The following is a 26397-nucleotide window of genomic DNA, read 5'->3' on the forward strand; positions in this document are numbered from 1 at the left end:
AGCTAGTACGATGTGGCTAGTGAGATCCTGTGAATGTCTGACAAGCTAAGGAGGAACAGGATACCCGCAAAGGGCAGGATTTTTTGGCGGGGCTGACGAGCTTAACACGTGATCAGAGTGAGTAAAACATCACGTCAGACACAAAGTTTATTCTTCTACGGCTCTGTTATCCACGTGACTTGACTGGACTCCGCCACAAGTCGCCCTCGGCTTCATCGGTTCACGGAATGGTACAAATCCTTAGTAGTGGTGAATTGGACTCGGAGTTTGGTTAAGGCAAGCACCAAAGGACGCGCATGTGGCCTCGATGGGGACTGCGTGATTCGTTGGCCTTCGCCTCTGACAGCCACTGAGGGTCAAGTCCAGGCCCACCTAACGAATCCCCCCTCATGCCCGCGGGGCTGAGCTGATGAATCGATTGTGAATGAACTGCTGAGAAGTGCAGCTGGACACACCATGTGAACTGCCTGCGCTGCGCCATCCTTCAGCTTTTCCGGGTGCTCGATCTAGTCTATAAATCCTTCCCTCTTCATCCTCACCGCATCTCTATCTTCATCGAAAGTTACCTCTTTTGACAAGCGACAGACTCGACTACCTCACTTAATCACACAACATTCACAGTCCTCACAATGTCCGGTCCCTATGATTCCTACTCTGGCTACAATCAGCAGTCACAGTACCCCCAGCAAGGCTACGGCGGTGGCGGCGGCGGCGGCGGCTACCCTCCTCAACAAGGCTACGATCAAGGTGGCTACGGCCAGCAACAGCAATACCCTCAGCAGGGCTACTCACAGTATCCTCCTCAGGATCAAGGCTTCGGCCCTCCTCATCGTCAAGACTCCTTCGGCCCTCCCCAGCAGGGCGGTTTCCAACACGGCCAAGCCGGTGGCCAATACGGTGCCTATGATGCTAGCAACCCACAAGGTCATCCAGGCTACTACGGCCAGCCGCAACAAGGCTACGGCGGCAATGACGCCTACTCTCAAAACCAAGCATACCAGCAACAATTAAGTCAAGGCGGCCAACAAGGTGGTCAGCCCGCTGGCCAATATCCGGATGCTAGCCAACACCAGTTCTCTCCACAGTCGAGCGATCCCAACGCTCCAAATTACGACCCTAATGCTCCACCAATGACCGAGACAGACCGAGGATTACTTGGAGCCATTGGCGGTGGGTTCGGCGGTCATTTCATGGGCAAGAAGGCAGGACACGGTTTCTTGGGTACCGTAGGCGGTGCTATCTTGGGCTCGCTGGCTGAAGACTTCGTGAAAGACAAGAAGAAGAAGCCACACCACAGCTCGCAGAGCAGCTGGGGCGGCAGCAGATATTAGATGACTGGAGGCGATGGCCGAAACATTGCTTACAGCATGATTGGTCGTGGCCTTTCGTGAATGAAATTGGCCGCAGCAACAACAGACTCGATTACGACGACTCATGACTCTTGCTTGAGATCATTGCTACATGGCATCCTAATGGTGCCTCTCTTTTTAGGTTAGAATGGGCTTATCGAGCAAATACGGCATATGTTTATGAATTGAAGAAAAATTGATACTTGTCCGTTTCCGTCCCGGCATCCTTCGACTTGGGTCTGGCATTTCCAAATGCATACAATCAAATCCATCCTCTCGTGTGGACCGACCAAATACAAGACTTCATAAGCGTGCAGTCATACCCTGGTCAACCGTCTTGCCGTCCTCGGTCGGTTGCCCTTGATCCTGGGGCTGGATAGCTAACGGTTTGAACCCAGAATAGTCATTATCAATGACCCGTTGAACAGCTTCATTGAACGCCTTAAGCCCGCCAAAGTAGAAGCGCAAGGCATATTTCTTGCCCGGCACGTTCTGCCCAAAAATCCACGATGCGGTCTCCTTGAAGAGATTTCCCTCCGCCATGCGCTCACACTCATCCAGCCATTCCTCCTCTGCTTCAGGAAGGGCTTCGATGACCGGCGCAGCTACATCACCGCTGCTGCTTTGCTTTCGTGTCTTCTCTGCCTGAGCGATGAGCCCTGAGATCAAGTCAATATGCGCCTCAAGAGCCGGTGGTAGGTTGGAAAAAGGACCCTGAGGACCGGTGATCATCAAGAGGTTCGGGAAGCTGGGTACTGAAACGCCGAGATAGGCTGTCGGCCCCTTGGGATCCCAGCAGTCCTTGAGGGTGAGACCCTCGCGACCACGGATACGGATTCTGTTGTAGTTCCCTTCGATCGCGTCGAACCCCGTCGCGAATATGATCACGTCCAATTCGTGCAGACCTTCAGTGGTCTGGATCCCTTTGGGCGTGATGCTCGTGATGGGCGTTTCTTGCAGATGCACCACATCGACGTTAGGCCGGTTGAATTGCTCAAAGTAGCCACCGTCACAGAGCGGTCGACGGGCGTAAGCGTCGTGTGGCGAGAGTTTGCGAGCCTTCTCGGGATCCTTGACGATTTGAGATATCTTCTTACGAATGAACGCACAGGCGGCTTCGTTGGCTTCTTTGTTGGTCGCGACGTCGCTGAACCCATCGAACATGAACTTGAATCCATTGCCTTGCTTCCATAGCCGCTCGAAGATGGCTTCGCGCTCTTCAGCTGTCTTAATGGAATTAAAAGGCACGGTGGACTCGACGAAACCGAAGCCGACAACCGAGTTCTTGACTTGGTCGAAGATTTCGTCGTAGTGCTCGTTCACCCATTCTCGGTAACCAGGCTCGACCGGGCGGTCACCGCTAGGGACCGTGTACTGAGGATGTCGTTGGAAACAGGTAAGTGATTTGACGCGTTGAGCTATGTCGGTTATGACTTGCACACCCGTGGAGCCGCAGCCGATAATGCCAACGCGCTTGTTAGTCACATCGAGGTCTTCGGGCCAGGCTGCTGTATGGCACATTCGGCCTTGGAATGTGTTGATGCCTGGGATGTCTGGGTAGTTGGCTTTGGAAAGGAGGCCGAGGGCGGTGACCAGATATCGCACGTGGTACGTCTTACCAGTGCTGAGCTCTACCCGCCAGTGGTTTGTAGATTCGTCCCAGTCAGCCGAGAGGAGTTCGGTGTTGAATTGCATGTCTTTCCGAAGGTCGTGTCGCTGGACAACGTGCCGTAGGTATGCTAGAACGTCGGGTTGTTTGACATAATGATGCGTCCACGGATAGGTGACTAAGTCCTCTTTGTCCCATGAATATCGATATACGAAGCTCTCCGTATCGCTCATGGCTCCGGGGTACCGGTTCCAATACCATGTGCCCCCGACGTCGCCCGCCATGTCGATAACCTTGACATTGAGACCTAGTTGTCGCAGACGGTATAGTTGGTATATGCCTCCAAACCCGGCGCCAATGATCAGAGCATCTAGCTCTGTAGACGAGTCTTCCATGATTGTTGATGGATATGCTGCGAATGAAACACTCAAAAGCAAAGGGAAAGCATACAGAGATCAGTAAAGTAGTTGTTATCAATGAACGCAGTCGAAGAACAGATATGCTGTCTCGATGGAGTTAGAACTTACCAGGGGCAATTCAATGCAGAGAGAGACTGGGGCTGATTCCACGGAAATCGAAAAGCGAGGACCCCCATCACGCCCCTCTCGGATATGTGATAGATACATGTTACCCGTCCACTTATTGGAGTGTCGAGCATCCCAACCGCTATAGTCGCAAGTCGACGACACATCTGGGAACCCCTCAGCCGCCGGCTCAATATGCTGGGCGTCGATGTCAGTCTCCACACTATGAACCTCGGTTGAAGGCCGTCGCTCTGGCGGAGTTCATTTGTGTGGACTTTGGAGAGCTAGCCCCCAGTGCCCTCGTGCCACTTCAGACTGTGGGCTTCAGTCAATGCACTGATGAAGAGTCCATTCTTGGATTAATAGTGAGGAGGCGCTCCGTGGGTGTATGTGGTTACTGGAGCTCACTGTCGTGATCCAGAGGAGAATACACAATACTCCCCCTTCGCCCTTTCTCACATCTTCTCCGCACTCGTCAATGAGGCGAATACCAATTCCATGCTCTTGCCAGAGCAGACAAGGTAATCCCGTGGAACTGTCGTGCGCGTGACTGACCTGTAGCTCCCGCGTGAGTCTCGTTCAATCCAGCTCCCTTGACCATAGTAGGTTTGTTTGCCAGTAAAAAAGATTGTTCTCAGCTCACACTCAAACATGACCGCCATGGCCGGGAGAGTGGCTATGATCACTGGTGCTGCAGGCGGCATCGGAAAGGCTACTGCTCACAAACTTGCTAGCCGTGGTATATCTGTCATCATCGTCGACATGAACGACAACGATGGCCCGATAGTAGCCAACGAAGTCGCGAAACAGTGGAATGTCCGCAGCAAGTTCCTCAAGGTCGATATAACCCAAGAACAACAGGTCAAGGAGGCAATAGCTTCCACTACCGAATGGACTGGTCGGCTCGACTATGCTGCCAACTGTGCTGGTACTTGTGAATCCATCTGGGCGGAGGAGGAGAGCATCACCACGGAGCTTTTTGAGAGGTAAGTACCGGCAATCTTTCCCAGGATGGTTGTCCGACTGAGATTTGATCTCAGGACTCATGCCATCAACACTCGTGGACTCTGGCTATGTCAGAAATATCAAGCCTTCCAGATGAGGACCCAGGAGCCTCGTCCGATCTCTTTTTCTCCTGCATGTCCGCATACAATACCAGGACAGCGGGGATCCATCGCTAATGTCGTCTCGATATCCGGACTCCAGGCGGCTGGCTTGGCTGCGTACACACCGAGCAAGTATGCAGCCATAGGAGTCACCAAGAACGGAGCCAAGTTCTATGGCCCAAGTGGTGTTCGCGTTAACGCTCTCTGTCCGGGATGGACCTTGACGGCAATGGTCGAACATAGCATGGGGAAAGAAGGCACGATTGGCACACAGGAGAACAATGATTCTGCGGTAAGCAAGCAGATCGGACTCCGAAGGATGGCTTTTGCCGAGGAGCAAGCGAACGTGCTGAGTTTCTTGTTGAGTGATGAGAGCTCGTATATTAATGGAAGTCTCCTGGTGAACGATGGAGGATTCCACGACATCAGGTAGTTGTTGATAAATAGGAAGGTTTCGGCCTTGGGGTTTGGACATGCTGGTTCCATAGAGGAGCTGAGGGAAGTCTACAGTATTCGTACTCAAGTAATGTCTTGTCTGACTTGTATTCTCCTCTACTAGCCCCCTTGCACCTCTTTTCCAAGGTAGACTTCGTGTCAGACGCCCCAATTTAACTGGAGCCGGCTTCTCGTCTAGATTTCAACCTAGTAACCCCCAAAGCTTCTCCCCATTTCTTCATCTTGCTTCATCGGATCGTCAGCATGTCCAAAGAAAAGGCCGAAAGAAAGTACACCTCACTGGCTTGTCTGGAATGTAGGAAGCGCAAGATCAAGGTAAGCTTCATTCTAGCAACCATCACTCATCCTAATTCGCCCGGTGGATACAGTGCAACGGCGAACGGCCCAGCTGCTCCAATTGTACTTTGTACGTGGTCGAATGTGCCTACGGTCAAGATAGACGAAGGTAAGTGCACGACTCTACACTGAATGCCTCGCTCATGCTGTCAGGCTATCGGAGAATGTGCGCCGCAGGGGCAGTATCTTAAAGGGTACCGTCAAAAATGTGGAATCTAGCAACCACATCGGCACCAGGAATGGAGGTTCGTTAACAGTTGAAAACGGCGCGGTAGACGCGCAGCTGCCATGGACCGATCTCGACTTATCGAGCTTGATGGATGAAACTCAGCAGTCAGGACTTGTCGGCCACGGTGCTTCCTCATTGGAATTCTCCGAATCTCAGCCTGGATGGGACATCCCGTCCACGGCTTTTGACCCGATTGAAGCCATGTCTCTCTTCGCTGAAGACTCATTCAACCAAGCAAGCACTTCCACGCCTGGTCCGACGGAAGCCGGCCTAGGAGGGCAATTCTCGACGGACGTTGCCCATTTCGATTGGCATTCTCAGGAGCGAAGTCAGGTCGTGGTGGGTATCCCCAGGTTCAAGGTACCTGGTGACACACTTGAGACGTCTCCTCGCAGTGTAGGAACTTCATCAGCCAATGTGGAAGTCAGGAGCAGTCTCGTCCCGAAGTCAAAAACTGGCACGAGTAGACCAGAACGCGATGCGGCATCCCTGAACGACGTTACCCGTCAGCTTACCAGCCGTCTAGGACGACTACAAATTACCGAAGGTGGACAGGCTCGCTACTATGGTGCTACGTCGAACCTGCACTTATTGCACGGCAGTCCCAACTCTCTCGTTCAGCCAAACATCCGCCACGTTGTTCATCATGGAGATGCGGCTATTGCCCAGGCCGGCCTTCGGTGGCAAGGGGATCCAAGTTATGAAGAACATTTGATCAATCTTTTCTTCTCCTGGCACAATGCCTTGATGTACGTCCTGGACAAAGATATCTTCCTCAACGAACGGCAAAGGTTCCAAGATGGTCAGCGCACCAATCTTTACTCGCCATCACTGGAGAACGCAGTGTAAGTTCGTTTCTTGATCAGAGGTCTTTGTCCTTGAGGGCCATGTCAGAGCCGTCAGCTTCTCAAACAATCACTCAGGCGCGGAGATCCTAATATCGAACAGATTTACCATAGGGTCTGCATACACTGATCGGACTCACCCTGAAGTCAACGACGCTACGGACGAATTTTTTGCTTTTCGGAGCAAAATATACCTCGAAATCGAGATCGACAGCCCTACAATTGCAACCGCTCAAGCACTATTAATCCTTTCGTCTCATGAAGCCGCCCATGCGCGCGAGTCGCGCGGCTGGATTTACTCCGGAATGGCTGTGCAGATTATGACTGATCTTGGGCTACACCTGGACCTCAAGCAGGAACATCCTCGACTGGATACAAGGAGTTTGACCTGCCCCGGCGATGTTTTGATCTTACGTCGAAATTTATTTTGGTCCATCAACACAATCGATACGCTCTGGAGCGCACACTGTGGAAGGCCTTCACTAATGAAGAATCTCCGACACAACGTACAAGAACCGCTTCCTTCGAGAACATACCAATGGGAATACTACACTGATCCGTATAGCAGTCTCAAGTTTCCCCCGGCCTTCGATTTCACTGCGGCTGCTCATGTTCATGTCCATCTAGCCTCCCTCATGAGAATTTTGGCTCGGGTATCTGACGTCTTGTACTCAGGTGTACCAGACATCTCCGACGACATTCAAGCGTTCGTCGCGCAGGCAGACCTTGATTTCCAAGACTGGTTGTCATCATTGCCACAGAACTTACAGCTTGACATGACAGGGGCAACCCCCTTCCATATACCAGCCGTTCTTGAGCTTCATTTGAGTTACCACGAATGCATCATCCTACTGCATAGGCCGCTCATTGCTCCGGAAGATATGGTGTTCCGCGACACTGCTACTTCCCTCAGCAGATGCATCGAAAGTGCTGAGCAAATCTGCAAAATCCTTGTCCTTTTCCGCCGAATGTACGGCCTGAGGCGACCACATCACCACATGTGCCATATAACGATGACAGCCGCGCTGATACATATATTCTGTCTTTGTGTTACAGATGGGAAGCACGGAAATAAAGAGCGCGCACAAAGACACTTCTTGACTTGCATTCAAGCTCTAGGGGAAATGGGTCAGACCTACAAGAGTGCCTCCAGGGGTCTCGACGTGATTACCTCCCTCCGTCAAAGCTGGCAAGACGACACTTTTGCTGGGAACAGGTTTAAGAGGCCGAAGCTCGGTTAAAACGGATATTGGGTTCAAATGTGTAGATGACCACGAGCACCTCCACCAACTGAATTACAGTGCGCGATTTGAATGACCAGTCTCCAATGTCCTGCCACCCCGGGAGTCCAATTTCGCCGGCCGAGAAGGCTGAGAAATGGTGTCTGCGCCTACTAGAAGCCATGGAAAACACAAAGGGCCCAAGGGAAAGATACCACGTTGCGACACACAGCGAAATTGCCGAACCTGGGACTCCGCACGTATGCCTTCTCGGCACGAACGTTGACATAGGAATCACCACCATCATGCTGCCTACCATTACAGTAGGCCAGAGTCCCCCAGTCCCCCGCACGATGTTTCGGCGGATGGATGGGGTAGACTGGGAAACGCGAGGCCCACGAATCTAAACCAATTCGCTCCTGCGACATCTTAACGAATTCGGCATGCCGGGCCTTACCAGCTTGAAGACTGATTGGCTTCGAAAGGGGCTACTAGGCTGGGAGGCTGGCGTGCCATAACAAAACCAATCTTCCGCGTCCTAATCTCTGCAGGGTTTGTTCCTACCAAGTGCAACCACAATTCCGTGGAATCGTAAGATCTACAGGTAAATATCATGCCCGGTTCCTCCACATTTTCAAGAGGTGCGCTTTCATCTGCAATCAACGACGTTACCAGAAGGAACATATATCACAACATACAATTGCATGCGACATGGGTGCCTTCAACAGAGGTTACGCTCAGTCTCTGCACGGGTTTCCCTTGCAAGCAGCCATCACGCTTTGCTCAGCATGGGCGTTTACATTGTTTGGTAAGTTCCCAAACATCGACCCAGGCTGCCTGTGTGACTGACATTGCCGCCACAGGATACGATCAAGGTGTCCTTGGTGGCTTGATCGCGCTCCCGAATTTCCTGGAAGCCAACCATATCAGTGCGAACGATGCTGATTTGCAGGGCACAATCGTGGCGATATACGACATTGGGTGCCTCACAGGGTGCATCATTGCCGGGTTCGTCGGCCAGAAACTCGGCCGTCGCCTATATATCGTGCTCGGAGGGGTCCTCCTCGTCGTCGGAGCAGGGTTGCAGGCTGGAGCGCGTGGTAGCAGCTATCTGATAGGAGGTCGTGTCATTGGAGGCATCGGGATGGGTATGTCTTGTTGATGAGATGTCTTTGATACTACGTTCTGACCAGTTCTCGTCAAGGCCTCACAACAACAATGGTACCTATATGGGTCGCGGAAACATCCAAGGCTCATTCCAGGGGGGCGCTGATCGCCACGCAGCTCACAATCGTGATCCTGGGGCTAACTATTGCTTACTGGGTGAACAAGATCTTTGATGCGGCAAGGCGATCCCAGCTAATGCTTCGCAGTTTGACTATGGCATGCTTCAACACCACCCTAACACTGACGCCGTTTGGAGACTGCCGATCGCCTTTCAGGTTGTCTTTGTCCTGCTAACGTGGGCCGTCATTTTCTTCCTTCCAGAGTCACCCAGATATCTCTATGCCTGCGGCGCAGTAGATGATGCTGATGATATCATGGCCCGCATCTACTCTGTTCCCGTGGATAGCGACCAAGTTGCCAAGCACCGTGCTGATGTCTTTGCCGCTCTGGAGATGGAAAAAGAGTACAAATTCAGCTTTAAGAATCTCTTCTACGACACTTCTCCAGTCAACACAACATGGCGACTCTGGTTAGGCGTCCTATGCCAGCTTATGCAACAAATGGACGGAAATAACATTGTCAGCTATGTCGGTCTGCCCTTTTCCGTCCTTCGGCATACCCATGCCTCTCCTGTCCAAAGACGGCTTTGCTGACCAGATTAGTATGCGACATATCTCTTCATCCATTCTCTCGGAATGTCACAAAATCAAGCCGCCATCACCTCAGGTGGCGTGACTCTTCTCTTTCTTGGTGGTACTGCTACAACCATCTGGACCGTTGAGCATCTGGGCCGTCGCACGGTCATGTTGTACGGCGCGGTCTTCTGCTCAATCTTCATGATTCTCTTCACGATTGGTCTCGGAGTCAACACTGATGCCTCACTGAAGCTCTCTGTGGCAAGCATATTTCTCTTTGAACTATCCTTTGGCGCCTCTTGGTGCGGGCTGCCTTGGATTTACGTTGTAAGTGTGGCCTCAGTGGATGCCGACTCACTTTGGAACGAGTCATTCGTGCTTTTCCTGAAAATTTGAAATCTTGCGTACATTTGCTGACGCAGCACCGCTTGCAGCCGGAAATTTCTCCGCTACATGTCCGACATGTGGGAACCAGCATGGGTGTCTTTACCCAATGGTTCATCACCTTCATCGTGGTCAAGTTCGGACCCATGGGAATACAGGACATTGGGTATAGATTCTACATCCTGTTCTGCGTGTTCAACGTCCTTGCGATCCCTTTTGTGTACTTTTGCGTCAAAGAGACCAAAGGGCTCAGTCTAGAAGAGATCGACATCCTGTTCGCGCGACCGGAATACAAACACGTCCTGCAAGCCAGGCTTCGGGGAGACCACGAAGCGTCAGACAAGGAGAATGTGCGACAGAGCGAGGTCGTTCGAGATACGGTGGAGGCAAAATAAAGCAAGTCGCACGAGAATCGAGGTCATCAAGATCAGCTTCGGCAATTGATACTTGCACAAAAGAGTACCTTGCTAGGTCAAGGAGAGAGGTCAATGTTTTTTGAAGTGAGTTGTGGCACCAGCCTGCACTATGTTGGAGGTGTCGTAGCTAGGTATGACGCTTCCGTCCAAAGGGAATCTCGTCCTCAAATCAGTCTCGCATCTGTCGCCAAAGCCAATTGCGTGAGTCGCCGCGGTTCGAGGCTGCTTTTGGTCCAGCCATACATAGCCGGCGAGGCTGACCGCAGGGTTTTTGGTTTGACCCACTTTCCAGGGACCTCAGCCTCGTCCTTCGACCCGCATGACACTACATTGAAGTTAATCTGACTCTACAGTGAAGTCAGTCTTGATGAGTCACAGTTGTGCTGGATTAGATCTTGATCCTTGTGGATCTGTCAACTGCTTCTGAATTATCTGTGATTAGCGATCGTAAAGATACTGGCTCCACTTGCTCTACTTATGCAGGGTTCATTTCGCAACAAATCCATTGCGGCTCGTGAAACTGTACAAACCACGACTTCCTTATCGCCTTAGCACAATGTTGATCCGGAGTTCGGAGTTGAGCGACGAGATAAACGCTCTCAATGCGATCTATGGCGAGAACACCGTTACAGTCACATTCCACAACCATCATCACACTACTATTGTTCTGAAACTCCCCAATCTAACATATGGCTTTCTACTCCAAATCCCGAGTACATACCCTAATTCTATCCCAAGAGTGATGGGAGTGGACGACCTGGCCCAGAGCCGCGACCTCAGCGTTCAGCAATCTGCTACCTACCTTCATGCCTGTATCGCTGCGGTCCATCAGCCTCGTTCGGTCTGTTTGTACGATGCGATCGATGAGCTGGCACCAATATTACATCTGCAGAGGAAGCAACGTCAGTATAGGTGCCGCGAAGATGCCATGGAAGTGCTCACTGAACAGTCCATTGCATTAAGGGATCTGGCCGTCAGAGCAAAAAGCAGATCATTCCAATTCCAAAGTAACATTGACGACAACTTCCCGGGCGTGTCAGATTGTGCCGCATGCATGGAACCTTTCTTCAAAATCATGATGACGAATCTTCAATGCCAACACTCTTTCTGTCGAGAGTGCCTCCATGATGCGTCCCCTCTCTACTGATCCCTCTTACGCGGCTTGCTGACGATTCCTAGAGGCTGTTGTGATTACATTCCGCAAGCGGACTGAATTCAAGTGCTGCGGCGAATCGATCCCTCTTACAGAAATCCGCAAGTTCGGCAATCTGGATGATGACTTCTTCAATAACTATTCCAAGTTGTGACAAGAATTCCACTGTCCGAAGCCTCTTTACTGTCCATGGGAGAACTGCTCCGCCTTCATTCTTCGGTTTTTCATCAAGCAGAATTTCGCCAAGTGTCCGTTCTGTAAGAGGAGGTTGTGTGTGGGCTGTGGTGGGAAGGACCATGGAGGCTTATGCACCAATGACGAATCATTGCAGAAGATGATCAAGAAAGGTGGATGGAAGTTCTGTCCGAAATGCTCACATCTGGTTGAGGAAGCTGCCGGGTACAATCGTATGACATGCAGATGCGGTTGTACATTTTGCTATAATTGCGGACGACGAGGATATGGGTGTGATTGCCCAATTATCACTGACCGGTAGTAGAAGAAGGCACGCAGCTGGGTTCTTCTGGGAATAATTGCCAGCCCACCATTTATCACACGTGTAAGAGGCGGCTTCCCCAATATCAGACACACTAAGGCAACGATGCTCCGATCGTCAGGGGCAAAGCAAGGAACGAAAGTCAGGAGCACATGATGTCCTTGCCCGCATTCAGCATGAGGCGAGATTTCAACGACATGTGTGCGAAGGAAGGCTCATTTACGCTTCCGAAGAAGGGCAACTCGTCCTGATTCTTCGCAGCGGGGCACATATTGTAGTGGGAGTTCACTTTCAGCATACAGTTTGCGGAGGCCTGTTCGTAAGGCTGAGAATTGCCCCAGACTTGGGTCGACTTCAGCACAGCATAAGGTATGAGGTGAAGCTACTAATGCCAGGTACATGCCTGCTTCCCCAACCTTGGCAACTAGGTACCAGATTTAGAGAGATGGTGAAATACTGAGGAACTTCCGACAAAATCAGAGGGACTTTTGGTCTACAGGAGCTAAGCAAGGATTATGGTCATCTTACGATTGGCCTGTTCAGCTAACGTTAGAGAGGCACAGTTTGAGACGCAGCAGGATCCCCCGCTTCCTTCACTTATCACGTCGACCTCCATGCATAGATTCTCTCTTTCTCCTTTTTTCAATACTGCCTACCTCCTTGCCCATTGCCACTCACCATGGAAGACAAAGCACCTCACTGCTATCCCGACTACCTCAATCATCAATATTTCCGCTTACACCTGGCACCTTAGCTGGAGGGCTTACCGGAGCCTCGCGAAGCAGGCGAGACTGACGCTACCTCGTTCTACACGCCCTGCAACGATGGATTCCCCTATCGCAGGGTCTACTCTCCATTCGGAGCAGATCAACCGTATATCCGTCTAGTACGTCTCCTACCGGGCACAGGTTTGAATCCAGTATGTTGCGAAGTGCTGGAAAACGAATCCCTAGTGTCTGAGAGTAGGAAAGCCTCCATTGCCTACGAAGCCCTTTCGTACGCTTCAGGTGATCACAAGAACACGGAGCCGATACAACTGAACGGCTCGCGTTCCCAAGTCTTTGGAAATCTGTTTCTGGCATTGTCCCAACTTCGGTTTCCGGATAAAGAACGGTTGCTGTGGGTCGACCAACTCTGCATCAATCAGATCGATATTCCTGAGCGCAATTCCTCGGTTTTGCTCTTGTGCGACATCTACCGGCAAGCAACAAGCACGGTGGTATGGCTTGGGCCAGCTAAAGAGGGAACGATAGAGGCCGTCCATTTTGTGAACGAATTCATCGACCAATACGGAGAGGATATCCGTCAACACCTTCTACGCTGGGCACAAGGTGGCTCATACGATTATGCGCGTGATGCGCTCAAGGAGCAGAGACAGTTCAGGGACGATGTTGTCGACTTCTTGGTCACCCAAGATTTCTGGTCGGCAAAGCGATCTACCTATATGGACTATAACGCGGACAACAGCCGAGTTCGCAATGATCCCGTAGCCAAAGCCATCCACTGGAAGAAGAATGCTCTTGAAGATGTTAACAAGAAGACGATATTTGAGTCAGAAACGAGATGCTCTCGAGGGGCTGGTGGACGCGCTTCTGGACCTTACAAGAAGCAGTTGTTTCCAAGGTGCTCATGTTGCAATGCGGATCAGGCTGTCTTCGGTGGGATGACTTCAGCTTGTTTGAACAGGTCATGATGCTTAGCCTACATTGTATTCGCCATCACCTCAACCGGTCCCATCGACAATCGGTTGATGGGAAGCTCCTTGTATTACCCGTGGAAACAATTCAAAACGAGGGAAGCTATTCGATCGCTAAGATTAGAGATGCAAATTTTCGCTTTGCTCGACGAAACACGGTATCTACAGGCGTCTGATCCTCGAGATACAGTTGTACTCGGTGCTCGGTATCCTCAGCAAGCAGCAGAGACGGTCGTATGGCATCATTCCCGATTATTCTCCCGCTAACAGCGTTGCGAACGTTATGGCCACGGGCGTGAAACCTGCTATTCAAAACGATCACAAATGGCCTTTCGAATACCTAAGTGGTCACGAAGCGGAAAGAGACTTTCCCACATGGGTACCAGACTTCCACAAAACCAAACACCGCTATATGGGCCTCCGCCCATTCTCTGACTTTCGAGCTGGTAAACGCATATGGCTCGCCCCTTCCTTTCTCGACGATGGTCGGAGCATGAGAGTATCAGCTATCAAAATAGGGGTTGTCGAGGTCATTCACAAACAACGGGACTTCACCACAATGTTGCTGGAGCCTGAAGACGTCCTGCAAGCAAGCTATGGACTTGTCATGACGAGAGCTGTGATCGTGGTGAACCCTGTTCCTTGCAACTGTTGAGGAAGTTCTTGGAAGTAATCCGTGTCCGGCGCGAAGAACCACTCCGACTTCCTAAACAACTCGACTGGCGGTTTCGCAAGAATTTAGATCAGCAGGCCCTGGACAAGGTCTTCAGGCAAGTTCAGTCGATTATGGGCGATACTCACTTCCTCGGGACATTTAACTTCTTCATTCTCCAAAATGGTGCCATGGGCTTACTGCCCCTGAGGATCACAAACGTTCACCACAGACGGCCGTTTGGCCTGATCGGTGACGTTGCTTACGTCTTGCCTAGCTTGGGTGCGTCGTTGATGGTACACGCTGCCACCCACGCCAGAGGCTGCTTCACCCCGGTGCGTACATGCATTGTCGAATGGGTCATGAACGGCTAAGTCATTGACCAGGTGGAGACGGGCAAGAAAAAGATCGTACAGATAGTCTTGGTATAGGAGCACATCGACCGCTTGGCAGGCTTCTCTTGTTTGGACAAGGTCCAAAATTGATGAGCAGCTAAACTGTAGCCGTCGGGATAAGATCATTGAGACCATAGACCTTGCAGGGGTTGGTGATGTCGGAGGTCGACATTTGTTGCTATGCGAGCAGACTTTCTTCAGAGACTGGCATGTGTAAGGGGTTCACGTCGATCCCTCACAGATGTCGAAAACGTCTCCGTTGCAGCACATTAATATGAGCGTAGACTGTACCTACTCCTGCATGCCATCATGAAGCGCTAGAACCAAAGATTGACTCTTGGGGATTTTCTTCAACGACGAGTACATACTCAAACCCAGGCTCTGCCCTCTCTCTTTTGGCAGGCAAAAGAGAAGAAGGCTTCTAAGTGTCAAGAGTCTGAACAGTAGAAGTGGGATCCTCCGCCGCAGCAGCCTTCTCGCGATCCTGTCCGTCCCCGTCTTCGAGAATTTCTTTGTCAATTTTGACCAAATCGATTCTTGTTGGTGCAAGGGCGTGAGCTTCCGCGCTTAGTGCCACCTGGCCGCTATGGAGGAGGTGCTGCCACCCTCTTCTGCAATGCAAATGTGAGCTCCTGTCGACCGTGATGCATTATGGCACAAAGGTCAGATCTTGCATGCCCACTGTAACGCAGGGAAAGAATACTGTGTCGGATCTTTGAGCGGTACTAGGGATATTAGCTAATATTATACATGTTGCCAGGGAATACTCCTGGCCTCTAGTACATATCTGGCTCTGTCTATGTTGCAGATAGTATTTGTTTCATACATGTGAGGCATTTCCGGTATCTGATGAGCCGACTCTCGGAGCATCACCGATTGCCAATCCAGGGGTCATGCCGGCGGCACGCTCAATATCTTGAGGAGGCTTTCTCCCTCGTCTAGTGAACCGTAGCAGCACGATCAGGTCAGTTGGAAATCTGCGGCACAAATCCATGACCTCTCTCCACTGCCACCAAAACAATGCGCCGTGAACAACGAGTCCGCCGAGGCTGAACAGCAAAATCAACGCAGCGAACCACGCGAATGTTGGGCGCACTAGTGGAAGGATGGGTTTGTCCATCGAGAAAACGCTTGCAGTCAATGCAACCGGAGAGATGTAAAGCTACAAGTCGTGAGTTAGCGAGTAGTCCTGGCAACCACCTGATTCAGGCAGATCTGGACTTACCAGCATAACCAAGGAGAACCGCTTGTTGTCCTTCGCTAGCTGGCTCTGGCCTCTACTTAAAATGAGTGCCTCATGGTTCAGCTGAAGTTCAAGCTGAAGGTTTGATGGAGTAGTCAGCTAGGAGTTTACTTTCAACTGCGCAAATGGCCAAGGAATTGCAGCGGAAGGAACTCACTATGCGGGCATGTTCGGCGCAGCGATATCTTAGATAGTCGAGTTTCGTCTTCAAAGTCCTAAACTCATTCACTCTTCTCCCAAAAACTTGGTATTCAGAAGGGAGGTGTTCGAAAATGATGGAATACGTAGAGCAGAAGTTATCGAACGCATCGACAGTCTTGGCCAAGACTTCTTGTAACTGTGCCACGAGCTGCATGACCTGTAGCACCCAGTTGAAAGATGCTCGAAGACCTTCGAGATGGAGTTCAGGTCCTTGTGATGACGGCTCGGATCGGGACGACCGGGATAGTCCAAAGCGGTGTGTCTATTGACGATGTCAACCGATGAAGATCCAGCAATCCTCCCGTCTTACAACCGTGCAATCTGACGTCCGGAGTTGGAGACATATGACTTCTGCTTCCACTTCCACTCAGCTTCTTCTCTAACCCAGACAGAACGAGTGCTTTCGTAATCGTCTCACCAGGATATTCACGGAGGAATGTCATACCTGTTCGTATATCCGGAAACTATGCTCTACCTTGCCTGTAAGGAGCAGCCATTCCCGTATCACCGGCTTCGTACGGTGAAGGTACACCGCAAGGAAATATTTCCTAGGATCCCAATGGGGGACGTTCGCATCGCAATTGCCATAGGTCAGAGGATCTGCGTTCATTCCACATTCACTAAGTGCGTCTTTATGATATTCCGCCACAGTCTCCCTTCGCTCATTGCTGCCGTCAAAGTATGTGTCGGCAAAGCAATAAGCGACCCAGTTGTGTTCGTGTAGGCCAGCGATGACACAAGAAACCTGAGCTTCGTAGAGAAACTCACCAGGTAGGCCGGGTTCCCAGTTCAGAAACGAGATGTCAATCGTCCGTCTTAGAGTCTCCCCGTTCTCAAATCTTCGGTGGTCTGTTGTTTGGAAGTTTCTGCACAGAAGACCTGGTAAATGGAAGCCAAGCTCGAACATCGACAGTCCATCCGCCTATACGACGATTCAGCCGGTAGTCCTGGGGCCGAGGTTGTGACAGGATAATTAGATATGGATACATACTTGGATCTTCACGTCGCCAAAAGGCTCGAAGGCAAGGTGCCTGGCAAGAGCGTCACGGAGTGCAGGGGCTTGATGCGTCGAAGCAGTGCTGATGAGCGCATGGATGCTGGCGCTATCCAAGTCGGTGACGAATATCAGGCGCCTATCGGCATCAGGCTCCGAAACCTGACCACAAACCAAGCTCGTCCTGCCGGTGGCGATTCCGGGATTGGAAGTCTTATGACATGGAGAACCCTTAACCTGAGACAACTAATGTGCTGCATTAGCCCCGTCATGCAAAAGACTCCAGCCGTGATATCAGTACCCGAGATACGAGGAAAAATCTTACCACCGTCCAGGGTTTCCAGCCCAAGTTCCGCATTGTCGAAGGATGCCTTGGTACTTTGGCACGGCCTTTCCCATAATGATATCGCTAATGTACGGTCATATCAGCGATGCTCCTGCATGAAGATGTGGGTCATGAAGGCCTTACGCGCTTGCGTAATTCTTGACCGAGCCCATCTGATGTAAGGGGGCCTCGATAGTTTCTTGAGCTGAAGACTCCTTCTTCAAAGGCGCGCTCGTCCAGCCAAGCGACGAGAGGGTCCTGACCATCTCCCAGTTCATCAATTCCGACGGGTGGCAGGGTCTTGCCATTGCAGAAATCCACCACCCTTTTGACCTCAAGGGACAAACTTCGGTCGTCTGTATCCTGGGGATTCTGCATGAACAGTTCGAGATCCGAATCGTCTGGCCAGAGATGCCGGTGGGTTTCAATATACGACTTGTTCTCATTTTCATAATCGATACCATGACGGGGGGTTCTGAACTCAGGTAGCCATTGGCCGGAAGATAAGGTCGGATTCGAGAGTGGCAATCTGGAGAAATATCGAGCCAAGTCTTCTGAGGTGACCTCGCAAGCCCACGCCTTGTTCCCCAACATTGTAGAGAGACTGCGCATGGCAAGAAGGGGTCCAGGTATTTGCGTGCTACTCAGGTACGTACAGGAAGAAACACGCGTGCTTTGGGAAGTGCGACTGGATGGGAGGCGTTGTAGCAATCACCTTGCCTGGCGGCACCCTTCTCATACATGTTTCGTATGTAGCACAACAGCCAGGCCCAGTTCGATTCCAGTACTCAAAGGTGCAATTCGAAGACGTCGTCGGCGGACCAGTAAGTTCGCGATTGGTCTGTACCGTCAACGACAATGGAACAGGAGTGCCCGGGTACTTGCGCCTTGCAGGAAAGGGCGATCGCCTAAGAGGTTTGGAGAGGACCAATCGCGCCCGGGAGACGTAGTCAGATGATTCTCGACATTGGAAAGGAATGCCTCAATGGTGACATTGGGCACAAGTGAAGCATTGTGAATAAGTCTATTGGCTCCCTAACATCAGGTCTATTCGAGTAAGAGGAGGCCACGTCGCTCCGGATTGCATCGATAAATGAGGCTGTGAGAGTTCTGCTACCGACACATTTTCGATCGGGCGCAGAAAGAAGAGGGATCTCTCTCCCACGCTCTCGATTGCTCGTCCAGACACAGCGTGGAGAGATGGATGGGACACTTGGTTTGGAACGCGACACAGGACCACTAGGGTTGTCTTTGAAAAGGCATCTTTTCTTGGTCCAGTTGGATTGTTCCGCAGCTCTTAGACGTAGACGCCTTGCATCATATCCAACCCGAAGCTGGATATGGGAACCGATCGCATGGCGGTTCGTGCGAAAGGGAGTCATTCGCAAGGTATCGGCCGTGGAGGGAGTGAACGGATGCAAGCCCAGGGAGACTGTGAGCCTTTGATTGAAGCATGAACAATGCCGCTGAAGGGGAGGATTGGTAATGACTTTTGTCGGGCGGGCTTTCTACCGGACGACCTTCTCAGTTCGGCAATTGGAGCATCGCGCATGGTGGCACTGAGGGCAGCTCGAGATCGTGATTCGAATGGGCGAATGCCCGCACCTGCACTTGTCCCGGGCTCAAAGATTAACTCAACATTCAGCAAGGAGCTTAACTCGATTGGGAGAGATTGAGCGCCACGTTAGGGGAAGGGGACTGACACATACACATGTCCAGAGGAAGACGGTCTGCTTTTTCTTGCCTTTCGATGGAGGATGCCTGGCCCAAACAGTCAGCAACAAATCACGTAGGCGGACTATGCTGGTGAGGAGACTCACGTCCTCGGGCGAAACCCCGGATTGGCGGCAGCTCCATGGGGGAGCCACTCCATCCAGCACTCAGAAAGGTTCTATGTCCAGAATCTGCGCTTATGCAGAGTGCAAATGCTAGATCTTGCAACTCCCGGAGCCTGGTGCGGAAGATGTTGGTTTCAGGATAGTCTTGTCAAAACCGATCAAATGGTATAGTCTCTGAGGGACTGGTTTTTGGAGCGATGGTTTGTTCTCTGCTCCGACGGCATAGCTTCTGATATAATCGACTCATCCCTTTCCAGTTGCTGCCCCTTAATAACGACAGATTTGCACCGTTTACGGAGGACAAGGGACGCGACAGCCGCTGTGGGACAAGAAAGTTTTGTCTGCTCTATGGCTTTAGGAACGTTTAGCGCATTTATTGCACGAGGTTGGCGAGCGAGGCTGGATGCTTTTCCGGCGATATCGAGCGTCCAACCAGGTCGCGCTCCACGGCGCCTGATAGGTAGCTTAAGGCTGGTGAGGCTGCTAGCCAAAACGTACAGCTGTCTCGTGGCGACATGCCGAGATAGCTATAGGCGCTGCTTGCACCGCGAGTTGGGCACACCATGCGGCAAAAGAGACAAGCTTTCACGACGCAACTGTAACCATAATTACATAGTATGAGAAAGACAATCACTTGAACTCGCCCAGTGGTGAGAAGTGCAACCTCCACTTTATTCCAGTTGGCGCATGATGGGGCGCAGGAGCTCCAACCGAAATTCAGAAGACAATCTTAAAGGGCTCCCCTGCCACTGCCAGACCCAGGTAAACCCGACGGCACCAGGTTCCGGCAGATCGGACGGAGCAAGAGCTATTTCGTGTCAAGCCTATTCGGATTGACTTGTACTCCGTACCTTGAGAGAAACGATCCAAGCGTTGTGTCAATCTCCAGGAGGCTGGGACTGCCCAGATCCGGACCCTTTGGACGTTGAGCTTGCGTAAAGGCCTGTGCATGATGGCTCTTTCCGGGACATCGACTCAGGCGCCACCACTGTCCATGCATTCCAGGACCGGTCCCCGTTGTGAAAAGCGCGCCGCCACATTCAGTGTTCTTCTCCTCAGCTCGCGCAACCGCCGCGACCGCCAAGTCGGCTGCGTTCAAGATAAGCCGATCCCACCGGGAGGCGTCGTCTGTGCAAGCTGTGTGATGGATGTAGTTGACTGATTTCGAAAGTTTCTCCATCCTGTGTGTTGGGACCGCTGCCAGTCCTCCAGACTTGTTCGAGCGCATTTGGTGGAACCATTGACGAGGTCCGACGTCCTTGAATCTGAAATCATGACGGGATCGGAATTGTTATAAACTAGGCTAGAGATTGGCTCTTGTTGATGATTCGGGTAATCGCGCCCTCAATGCTGTACTATGTACTCGGTGTCCTGCATAGGGTGGCAGGATATGAGATTTAATGGGACGCCTGCGTTAGACTGATGCCTCCGTCACATATGTAACGTGGTCATGTGGTCGTCTCAAGCGCGAACACAAAGGGTCTCTTGCAAGAATGGGCATTGGGAGAAAGTTGAGCTTATCGAGACATGTTGCACTCCATACTGCTTTGGCGTATGTGAATTTCTTCGGCGACTAATTCCTTGTCTGACATCAATACAGCCTGCAATACGGGCTCCTCAGTCAAGTTCTCTTTCTTCGTTCGTTCCTAGAACGAAATGCAACCTCCTTGGCTCTTGGAATTCGAAACTGGTCAATGAAGCCAAAAAACAGTGAACCAGGGGCAACAGCCTTGTTTCTACGAGGCTGAAACAGATCAGCTTACCCGCGCATTGAGTCTGGGCAGCAAAAGCATTGTCTGACAGTCAGTGCTCCTTGCCCGGTCGCTCACTTCATATCCACTGTTGGTGGGTAGTCTTGAGATCGGGCTGCTACTCTGCTCAGCTGTAATCATTTCAGCAAATAAGACTGACTTGACATCCTGCTGGATCTCAGCGATGCCAGGGACCCCCATCTACTTGCCCGTATGGAATACTACTACGTAGTATGTGCGGGTGGCGGCCTTGGTCAGACGAAGCCCGTTTCTTAGCGTGTCACAGAACCAATCCTCTTAGAAATGTGCTGCGCGTGCCTCGAGGTTCATCCATCGATTGCGCAGCCAGCCAAGTCACTCCTTCTTTCGGTCCTTCCACTTCTCTCATTATGACCACGCTGATATGAGGACCGGCGCTCTTGTCAAACCTACGCATATTGCTTTGCTGTACTTCGTAGGGATCTAGGCTACAGCCATCTCTCGCCATGGCCCAAGATCCCCAGCCGCTCACTTTGCAGCAACGCATTGCCGCATTAAACGCTGCTCATGTTGGTCGTATTCCTGGTGATCCTCTCCGACCCTCACCTTCCATACCTACCAGGCGTCCCGTCGTTGTCAAACAGAAGACCTTCAACAACCCCCCGGAAAATGTTAACGGCTCTGTCACCGACCGTACGATTGGCAATCAGCCGGCTCCTCCTCCTCCACCACCTGCCAGAAAACAACCTCCACCTCTACCGAGCAGGAACAATTCGCTGGACGAACAGAGGAGAGGTTCTGTAGCCTCTACGACCTCGAGTGGTACAAACGACACAAATCTCTACAAGGTATCAACTACGCGGACCAAATCCACAGATTCTGCGAACCGGATCAAAGCACCGGCATGGGGTGACTGCGAACTGCCTCCTCTACCTGCCAGAGGTTCGCACCCACAACCTGTCACCAGAAAGTTCTCCGACGACAAGCCGAAATATGTCAACCGGGCACCTAGTTGCACGAGCGTCACCACACCGGCCTCTACTCGAGACGTGAAACCTGCTCCTCCACCAAGACCTTCCCTCCCACCCCGACTCCCTTCCCGAAAGAACGACACCGAGAACTGTGAAAATGCTGCCGAGACACCCACTTACAAGCTGCCTCCCCTGCCGTCCGCAGACATGATCGAAAAGGCCAAAAAGGCAGCCCTCTCCTTCAACTCCCAGAAAGAGGTGGCACACGTAGAGGTGGTACCTGCTCAAGAGCCAACAATTCTGCCTGCGAGAGGACACATACCCCTTGCCGAACGGGACTTGGTGCCCCGAGAGGCAAAAGAGCCTCTTCCTATGCCAGCGGGGAACGAGGCAGCCCGGTTACACACGCACTCTCACCCCGCTCCACCTCCTGTGCCACTCTCATCACGGCCAGACTTGTCGGCTATACAGGCCACGAAACCCAGATTTGCTGCTGCCAGTACATCTCCCGCCACTTCGTCATCTAGCTGCCTTGTTTGTCGAGACTTTTCTGGTCCCGATCACCAAGCCACTCTTTTCCCCAGGAATCAGGTTGCATCACTACAAACTCTAGCCCATCAGCTAACCTCCCCATTCCCTTCACCTACAGACAAAGCTCGGGCAATCTTCACGTGGCTTCATTACAATGTCGCGTACGACGTGGTGGCTTTCTTCGGCAACAACGTGAAGCCCTCGACTCCACAGTCCACCTTGCAAAGTGGTCTGGCTGTGTGCGAGGGCTACGCAGCACTTTTCACCAATATAGCAACCTATGCCGGCTTGGAGTCAGTAGTAATCGGTGGTCATGGCAAAGGATACGGATTCAGTGCCCTTGCTCCAGGAGCACCTCTTCCATCTTACAATGCAGGTCACGCGTGGAATGCAGTCAAGGTTGACAATGGAGAATGGAAACTCATCGATTGCTGCTGGGGAGCAGGCTATGTCCAAGGTGCTGGACGACCATATGTGGCCAAATTCAATCCAGAATTCTTTTCGATGACCAATGAGCAATTCGCCGTCAAACACTTTCCTGGTAACAAGGATCAATTCTTCCTTCCTGGCGGCCGCCGCATGTCATGGGAGGAATATATTGTTATTGATCCGGCTTGTTGGCCGGATGCAGTCGAAGGTCCGACGGTGTTCACAAATGCAAAAGAGGACTACTCGATTGGAGAGAAGACCTTCAGCCCTCGGGCGAGAAAAATCGATATCCGAGAACAAGTCCTCCTCCGTTTCCAATTCAGTCTCGTGTGCCCGCATTGGACATTGGATCGACACACGCGAAAAGGTCCGCCCCCGGTATTTATTGTCTCCGTTGGCGGCGTTGATGGCAGAAACAAAGATCTCATCCCACTGGAGTATTACCCTGGACCCAGCGGCCAGGGCGGCGACACGTGGATTGCGGATATTCCTGCTCAAGAGCTGGGTGCTCCAGGGCAGACGCTCACGTTATTTGCGGTTAAGAGTTTTGGCGACAGACAGGACGCGCGAGGGTTGACTGTGCAGGAATTCCTGACTGGCAAGGGACGAGTTGGTATGGGTTTCGTCGGCGTCGCGGCTTGGGATTTGGTCTGATTTGATTTTCGCTTTCTCGGATTTCCGACAGCGCATGGCGGCGCGTTAATGGCATCACTTCTGGCGCGGCGTTGAAGGACATCTGGTCGCGCAGGTTTAGCGGGTCCAGACAATAATACCCGATCCTAAGGAGGACATGATAGAGCGTAGGATTGGGACAGGAACGGCCAAGGATTAATTCCTGCTTCTCGGTCGCATGTAATGATTACGATACCAGAGATACCCAAATGCAATGAATCATCAATAAGAAGATTGCGAACTGGATTTGGAAAATCCATATAAAAATGTAAGTATTCTTTTCATTGAAGTCCGTATATTTCCTTTGCTATGCAGCTCCCTTGGGAGCGTTGCCCTCTGTATCCATCGGCGCGAAGTGAAAGCCATCCCAGGCGCTTTGAATCCAAGCTGTAACCCAGCGACCCAGCCCAAACGCTGTCGCCATGACACATTGAGTAATCCAGGAAGTGTTTATCCGTACACAAGAAGGAGTCCAACTCGTCGAGACGATACTACGCACCTAAAAGCAACCCGAGATTGGGCTCATCGGACCCGGATATGCACATTACACGGCTCCCTGTCCCTTTCCCTCCTTCCCCGCGCATCCGCAGCCCGAGGCAAGGTGACCAGAACCCTCACATCAACTAGGACCTCCTCGCCTCCGTTGCTATTGCTGGTCTCTCTTCTCGTCTCTCTTCTGGTCCTTGTCGCATTCTACACGATGACATTGCGTCTCTTCCACGTCCGCCAGGCAAAACACCACAGGACGATTGCGATCACCACGCTCGCCGCACAGCCCCACGCCCACGCCGCGAAACATGCGTATCCAGAGCATTCGCCCTCTTCGCGTCCCGCGCCGGCACGCGAATATCCCGCACTGTAAACCAAGCTCCAGACCGCCGCTCCGCCAGCCGGCATCATCGCCACGACACCCCAGTTCGTGGCAAAGTTCTCGACGCCCCAGACGACGCTGATTATGATCGGCACCAGGCTAAAGCACGCGCCGTAACCCAGTCCCAGCAGTCCGCTCGAGAGCAGAAACAGCCCGGGCGTGCTCGGCGTGAGGAACGGCAATCCCAAGTTGAGAAAGGCCATGAGTAACACCACTGCTGACGGCAGAAGGAGCACAAGCCGCGAGAACTGCACTCGAGCGCTGGGTGGGTTCTCCGGCTGACTCGGTGGCGCGAACAGGTCGGAGAGCGTCCCCGTGAACAAGCGTGCAAACGTGGAAGCGAGTGCGATGATACTCACGTGCGTGCTTGCATGGCCCGCGGGTGGGCTGGTGATGTCGAAGTAGCGTTTGGGCGTGAGCGTGGGGATGATGGTGCCGAGGTTGTTGATGTATGCCTCTCCAGGACCTGTAACGAGAAAGAAGCCTGCCGCCAGCAGCCACATCGTGCGGTCTGTGAGGAAGCTGTGCGTTGCGTGGTTGAGGAGCCACCATTTCTTTTTGCGTAGACGGTGCTCTTGTTCGCGCTTTTTGAGGACTTGGGACTCGGAAAGATCAACTTCTTCAGAGGCGATGTCGGACGGTGTAGAAGTGCCCGAATGGTCGGTGGCGCCGTAGTTAATAGGCGTCGGGGCCTCTGTGTCGCGGAAGAACTCGCTCTCCTCGAGAAGACCGCTCCGCTCGAGGGCTTCGACACCGTGGTCAATGAGTCCCTCCTCGTCGACGATTTGGAGGCCGATGGTGCCCAGGAGACCGACGCCGATGAGCGTGCCGGCCAGGAAGACAAAGTATCTGAACACGTCCACTTCGCCTTTGTGCCCGTTGGGTAGTTTCTGGTACAGGAGGTGCGCACCGACCTGGCTCTGCCACATGCCGCTGAGGCCGAATGCTGCAATGGGCACCGCGAGCATAAAGCCGCGGTATTTGGCTGTCGCGAAATTCTTCGCGCATGTCGCTACGGCAGAGAGGTACATGCAGCTTGTTCCTGCGCCGATGCCGATGAATGCGAGGATCATGATCCCGAATGGCCATCCTTGCCCGTCTCTTGCAGCGTCGGGAGGTGGTCCTGCTTTGTATGTATATGCCGCCAGGAGATAACCGAACCCGAATAGAAGAGAAGCAAGCAGCGACAATGGTGGAGGAGAGTAGCGGTCGCAGAGATAGCCAAATAGAGGAACAGGTAGGTACATGGCCAGTTCAGCAGTTATAGATACGGCATTGACACGGAATTGGGTGTAGTGAAGGTCGGTAAGGAAGCGGGCGCCATATAGAGAAAAGGACGTGATCGATCCGGCGCATAGACTTGGAGTGTGTTAGCATCTTTCAGACTGGCTCTGAAACAGGCCATACCAGCTCAGAACAGCGCAGACAAAGCTGAGTGTTCGTGTGACTTCTCTACGCATTCTGATGCGGTCTCGCTCGATGATCTCCTCTGCTACACGGCCCATGAAATCAAAGTCATCATCTCCAATGCTTGGATGAGAGCCAGCCGACCGGCGCCTGCGCTTGCGGTTGGAGTCAAAGTCGAGAGCAGTGATGCGTGGGTTGGAGGTCGGTGCCATAGTGGGCTAGTAGAGGCAGCGATCGCTCCAGAAAGCCTAGCGAGGTTAGATCGAGAGCAAAGAAGCGGTCATGATGACAGTCGCTATATCTGCGACGGCTTCATCTTGCGTGGCAGCCTCGCCGATGTAAGGATCAATGTGATGCAGTGGACAGCGGACAGTGGACAGGGCACAAGTCACGCATCCAGGATGGCCGACGATGATGCCATTCCGGGTGGATCACATTCTCCAACTTGACTTGACGAGCCAGCGAGCCCAGCGAGCCTCGTACCCTACTTGCATAGCCCAGCCTTGCAAATACCGGT

At 52.2% G+C, this 26397-nt stretch overlaps 11 protein-coding genes across 12 annotated transcripts; 7 read left to right on the forward strand and 4 right to left on the reverse strand.

The window, feature by feature from the left end:
• Positions 1 to 273: 273 nt before the first annotated feature.
• On the forward strand, positions 274 to 1555 carry PV05_00408 (uncharacterized protein). Its single transcript, XM_013465300.1, has one exon. The coding sequence runs from the start codon at positions 630 to 632 to the stop codon at positions 1329 to 1331; it is 702 nt and encodes a 233-aa protein (XP_013320754.1). The 5' UTR covers positions 274 to 629; the 3' UTR covers positions 1332 to 1555.
• PV05_00409 (uncharacterized protein) lies at positions 1516 to 3483 on the reverse strand. Its single transcript, XM_013465301.1, has one exon. It carries the CDS (start codon positions 3351 to 3353, stop codon positions 1653 to 1655), a length of 1701 nt encoding a protein of 566 aa, XP_013320755.1. The 5' UTR covers positions 3354 to 3483; the 3' UTR covers positions 1516 to 1652.
• Positions 3484 to 4133: 650 nt separating this feature from the next.
• Positions 4134 to 5021, forward strand: PV05_00410 (uncharacterized protein; the record flags this gene model as incomplete). The annotated part of the gene is made up of 2 exons (XM_013465302.1): positions 4134 to 4468; positions 4523 to 5021. The coding sequence occupies 2 exons, from the start codon at positions 4134 to 4136 to the stop codon at positions 5019 to 5021; spliced, it is 834 nt and encodes a 277-aa protein (XP_013320756.1).
• Positions 5022 to 5287: 266 nt separating this feature from the next.
• On the forward strand, positions 5288 to 7695 carry PV05_00411 (uncharacterized protein; the record flags this gene model as incomplete). Its single annotated transcript, XM_013465303.1, has 4 exons — positions 5288 to 5359; positions 5413 to 5489; positions 5534 to 6454; positions 6558 to 7695. 4 exons carry the CDS (start codon positions 5288 to 5290, stop codon positions 7693 to 7695), a joined length of 2208 nt encoding a protein of 735 aa, XP_013320757.1.
• A 509-nt stretch (positions 7696 to 8204) lies between these two features.
• Positions 8205 to 10384, forward strand: PV05_00412 (uncharacterized protein). The gene is made up of 6 exons (XM_013465304.1): positions 8205 to 8482; positions 8538 to 8822; positions 8879 to 8997; positions 9048 to 9428; positions 9504 to 9803; positions 9911 to 10384. The coding sequence occupies exons 1-6, from the start codon at positions 8386 to 8388 to the stop codon at positions 10253 to 10255; spliced, it is 1527 nt and encodes a 508-aa protein (XP_013320758.1). The 5' UTR covers positions 8205 to 8385; the 3' UTR covers positions 10256 to 10384.
• A 448-nt stretch (positions 10385 to 10832) lies between these two features.
• Positions 10833 to 11423, forward strand: PV05_00413 (uncharacterized protein; the record flags this gene model as incomplete). Its single annotated transcript, XM_013465305.1, has 1 exon — positions 10833 to 11423. One exon carries the CDS (start codon positions 10833 to 10835, stop codon positions 11421 to 11423), a length of 591 nt encoding a protein of 196 aa, XP_013320759.1.
• Positions 11424 to 11763: 340 nt separating this feature from the next.
• PV05_00414 (uncharacterized protein) lies at positions 11764 to 13855 on the forward strand (the record flags this gene model as incomplete). The annotated part of the gene is made up of 2 exons (XM_013465306.1): positions 11764 to 11836; positions 12879 to 13855. 2 exons carry the CDS (start codon positions 11764 to 11766, stop codon positions 13616 to 13618), a joined length of 813 nt encoding a protein of 270 aa, XP_013320760.1. The 3' UTR covers positions 13619 to 13855.
• Positions 13856 to 15488: 1633 nt separating this feature from the next.
• On the reverse strand, positions 15489 to 16266 carry PV05_00415 (uncharacterized protein; the record flags this gene model as incomplete). The annotated part of the gene is made up of 3 exons (XM_013465307.1): positions 15489 to 15830; positions 15894 to 15986; positions 16069 to 16266. 3 exons carry the CDS (start codon positions 16264 to 16266, stop codon positions 15489 to 15491), a joined length of 633 nt encoding a protein of 210 aa, XP_013320761.1.
• A 285-nt stretch (positions 16267 to 16551) lies between these two features.
• PV05_00416 lies at positions 16552 to 19545 on the reverse strand (the record flags this gene model as incomplete). Of its 2 annotated transcripts, none has more annotated exons than XM_013465308.1 (6): positions 19252 to 19545; positions 19141 to 19192; positions 17576 to 19041; positions 17432 to 17515; positions 17104 to 17352; positions 16552 to 17034 (listed from the first exon to the last, which is right to left on the reverse strand). In XM_013465308.1, the coding sequence occupies exons 3-6, from the start codon at positions 18041 to 18043 to the stop codon at positions 16552 to 16554; spliced, it is 1284 nt and encodes a 427-aa protein (XP_013320762.1). In that variant the 5' UTR covers positions 18044 to 19041; positions 19141 to 19192; positions 19252 to 19545. The 2 variants fall into 2 exon arrangements, with proteins under 2 accessions (XP_013320762.1, XP_013320763.1); XM_013465309.1 differs by having other exon boundaries at positions 17408 to 17515.
• Positions 19546 to 21316: 1771 nt separating this feature from the next.
• Positions 21317 to 23827, forward strand: PV05_00417 (uncharacterized protein). The gene has a single exon (XM_013465310.1). The coding sequence runs from the start codon at positions 21506 to 21508 to the stop codon at positions 23582 to 23584; it is 2079 nt and encodes a 692-aa protein (XP_013320764.1). The 5' UTR covers positions 21317 to 21505; the 3' UTR covers positions 23585 to 23827.
• Positions 23828 to 23870: 43 nt separating this feature from the next.
• PV05_00418 (uncharacterized protein) lies at positions 23871 to 26251 on the reverse strand. The gene is made up of 2 exons (XM_013465311.1): positions 25881 to 26251; positions 23871 to 25832 (listed from the first exon to the last, which is right to left on the reverse strand). The coding sequence occupies exons 1-2, from the start codon at positions 26090 to 26092 to the stop codon at positions 24296 to 24298; spliced, it is 1749 nt and encodes a 582-aa protein (XP_013320765.1). The 5' UTR covers positions 26093 to 26251; the 3' UTR covers positions 23871 to 24295.
• Between the last annotated feature and the right edge of the window lie 146 nt (positions 26252 to 26397).

This window comes from Exophiala xenobiotica (genome assembly GCF_000835505.1).
Source record: "Exophiala xenobiotica strain CBS 118157 unplaced genomic scaffold supercont1.1, whole genome shotgun sequence".
Lineage (NCBI taxonomy): Eukaryota > Fungi > Ascomycota > Eurotiomycetes > Chaetothyriales > Herpotrichiellaceae > Exophiala > Exophiala xenobiotica.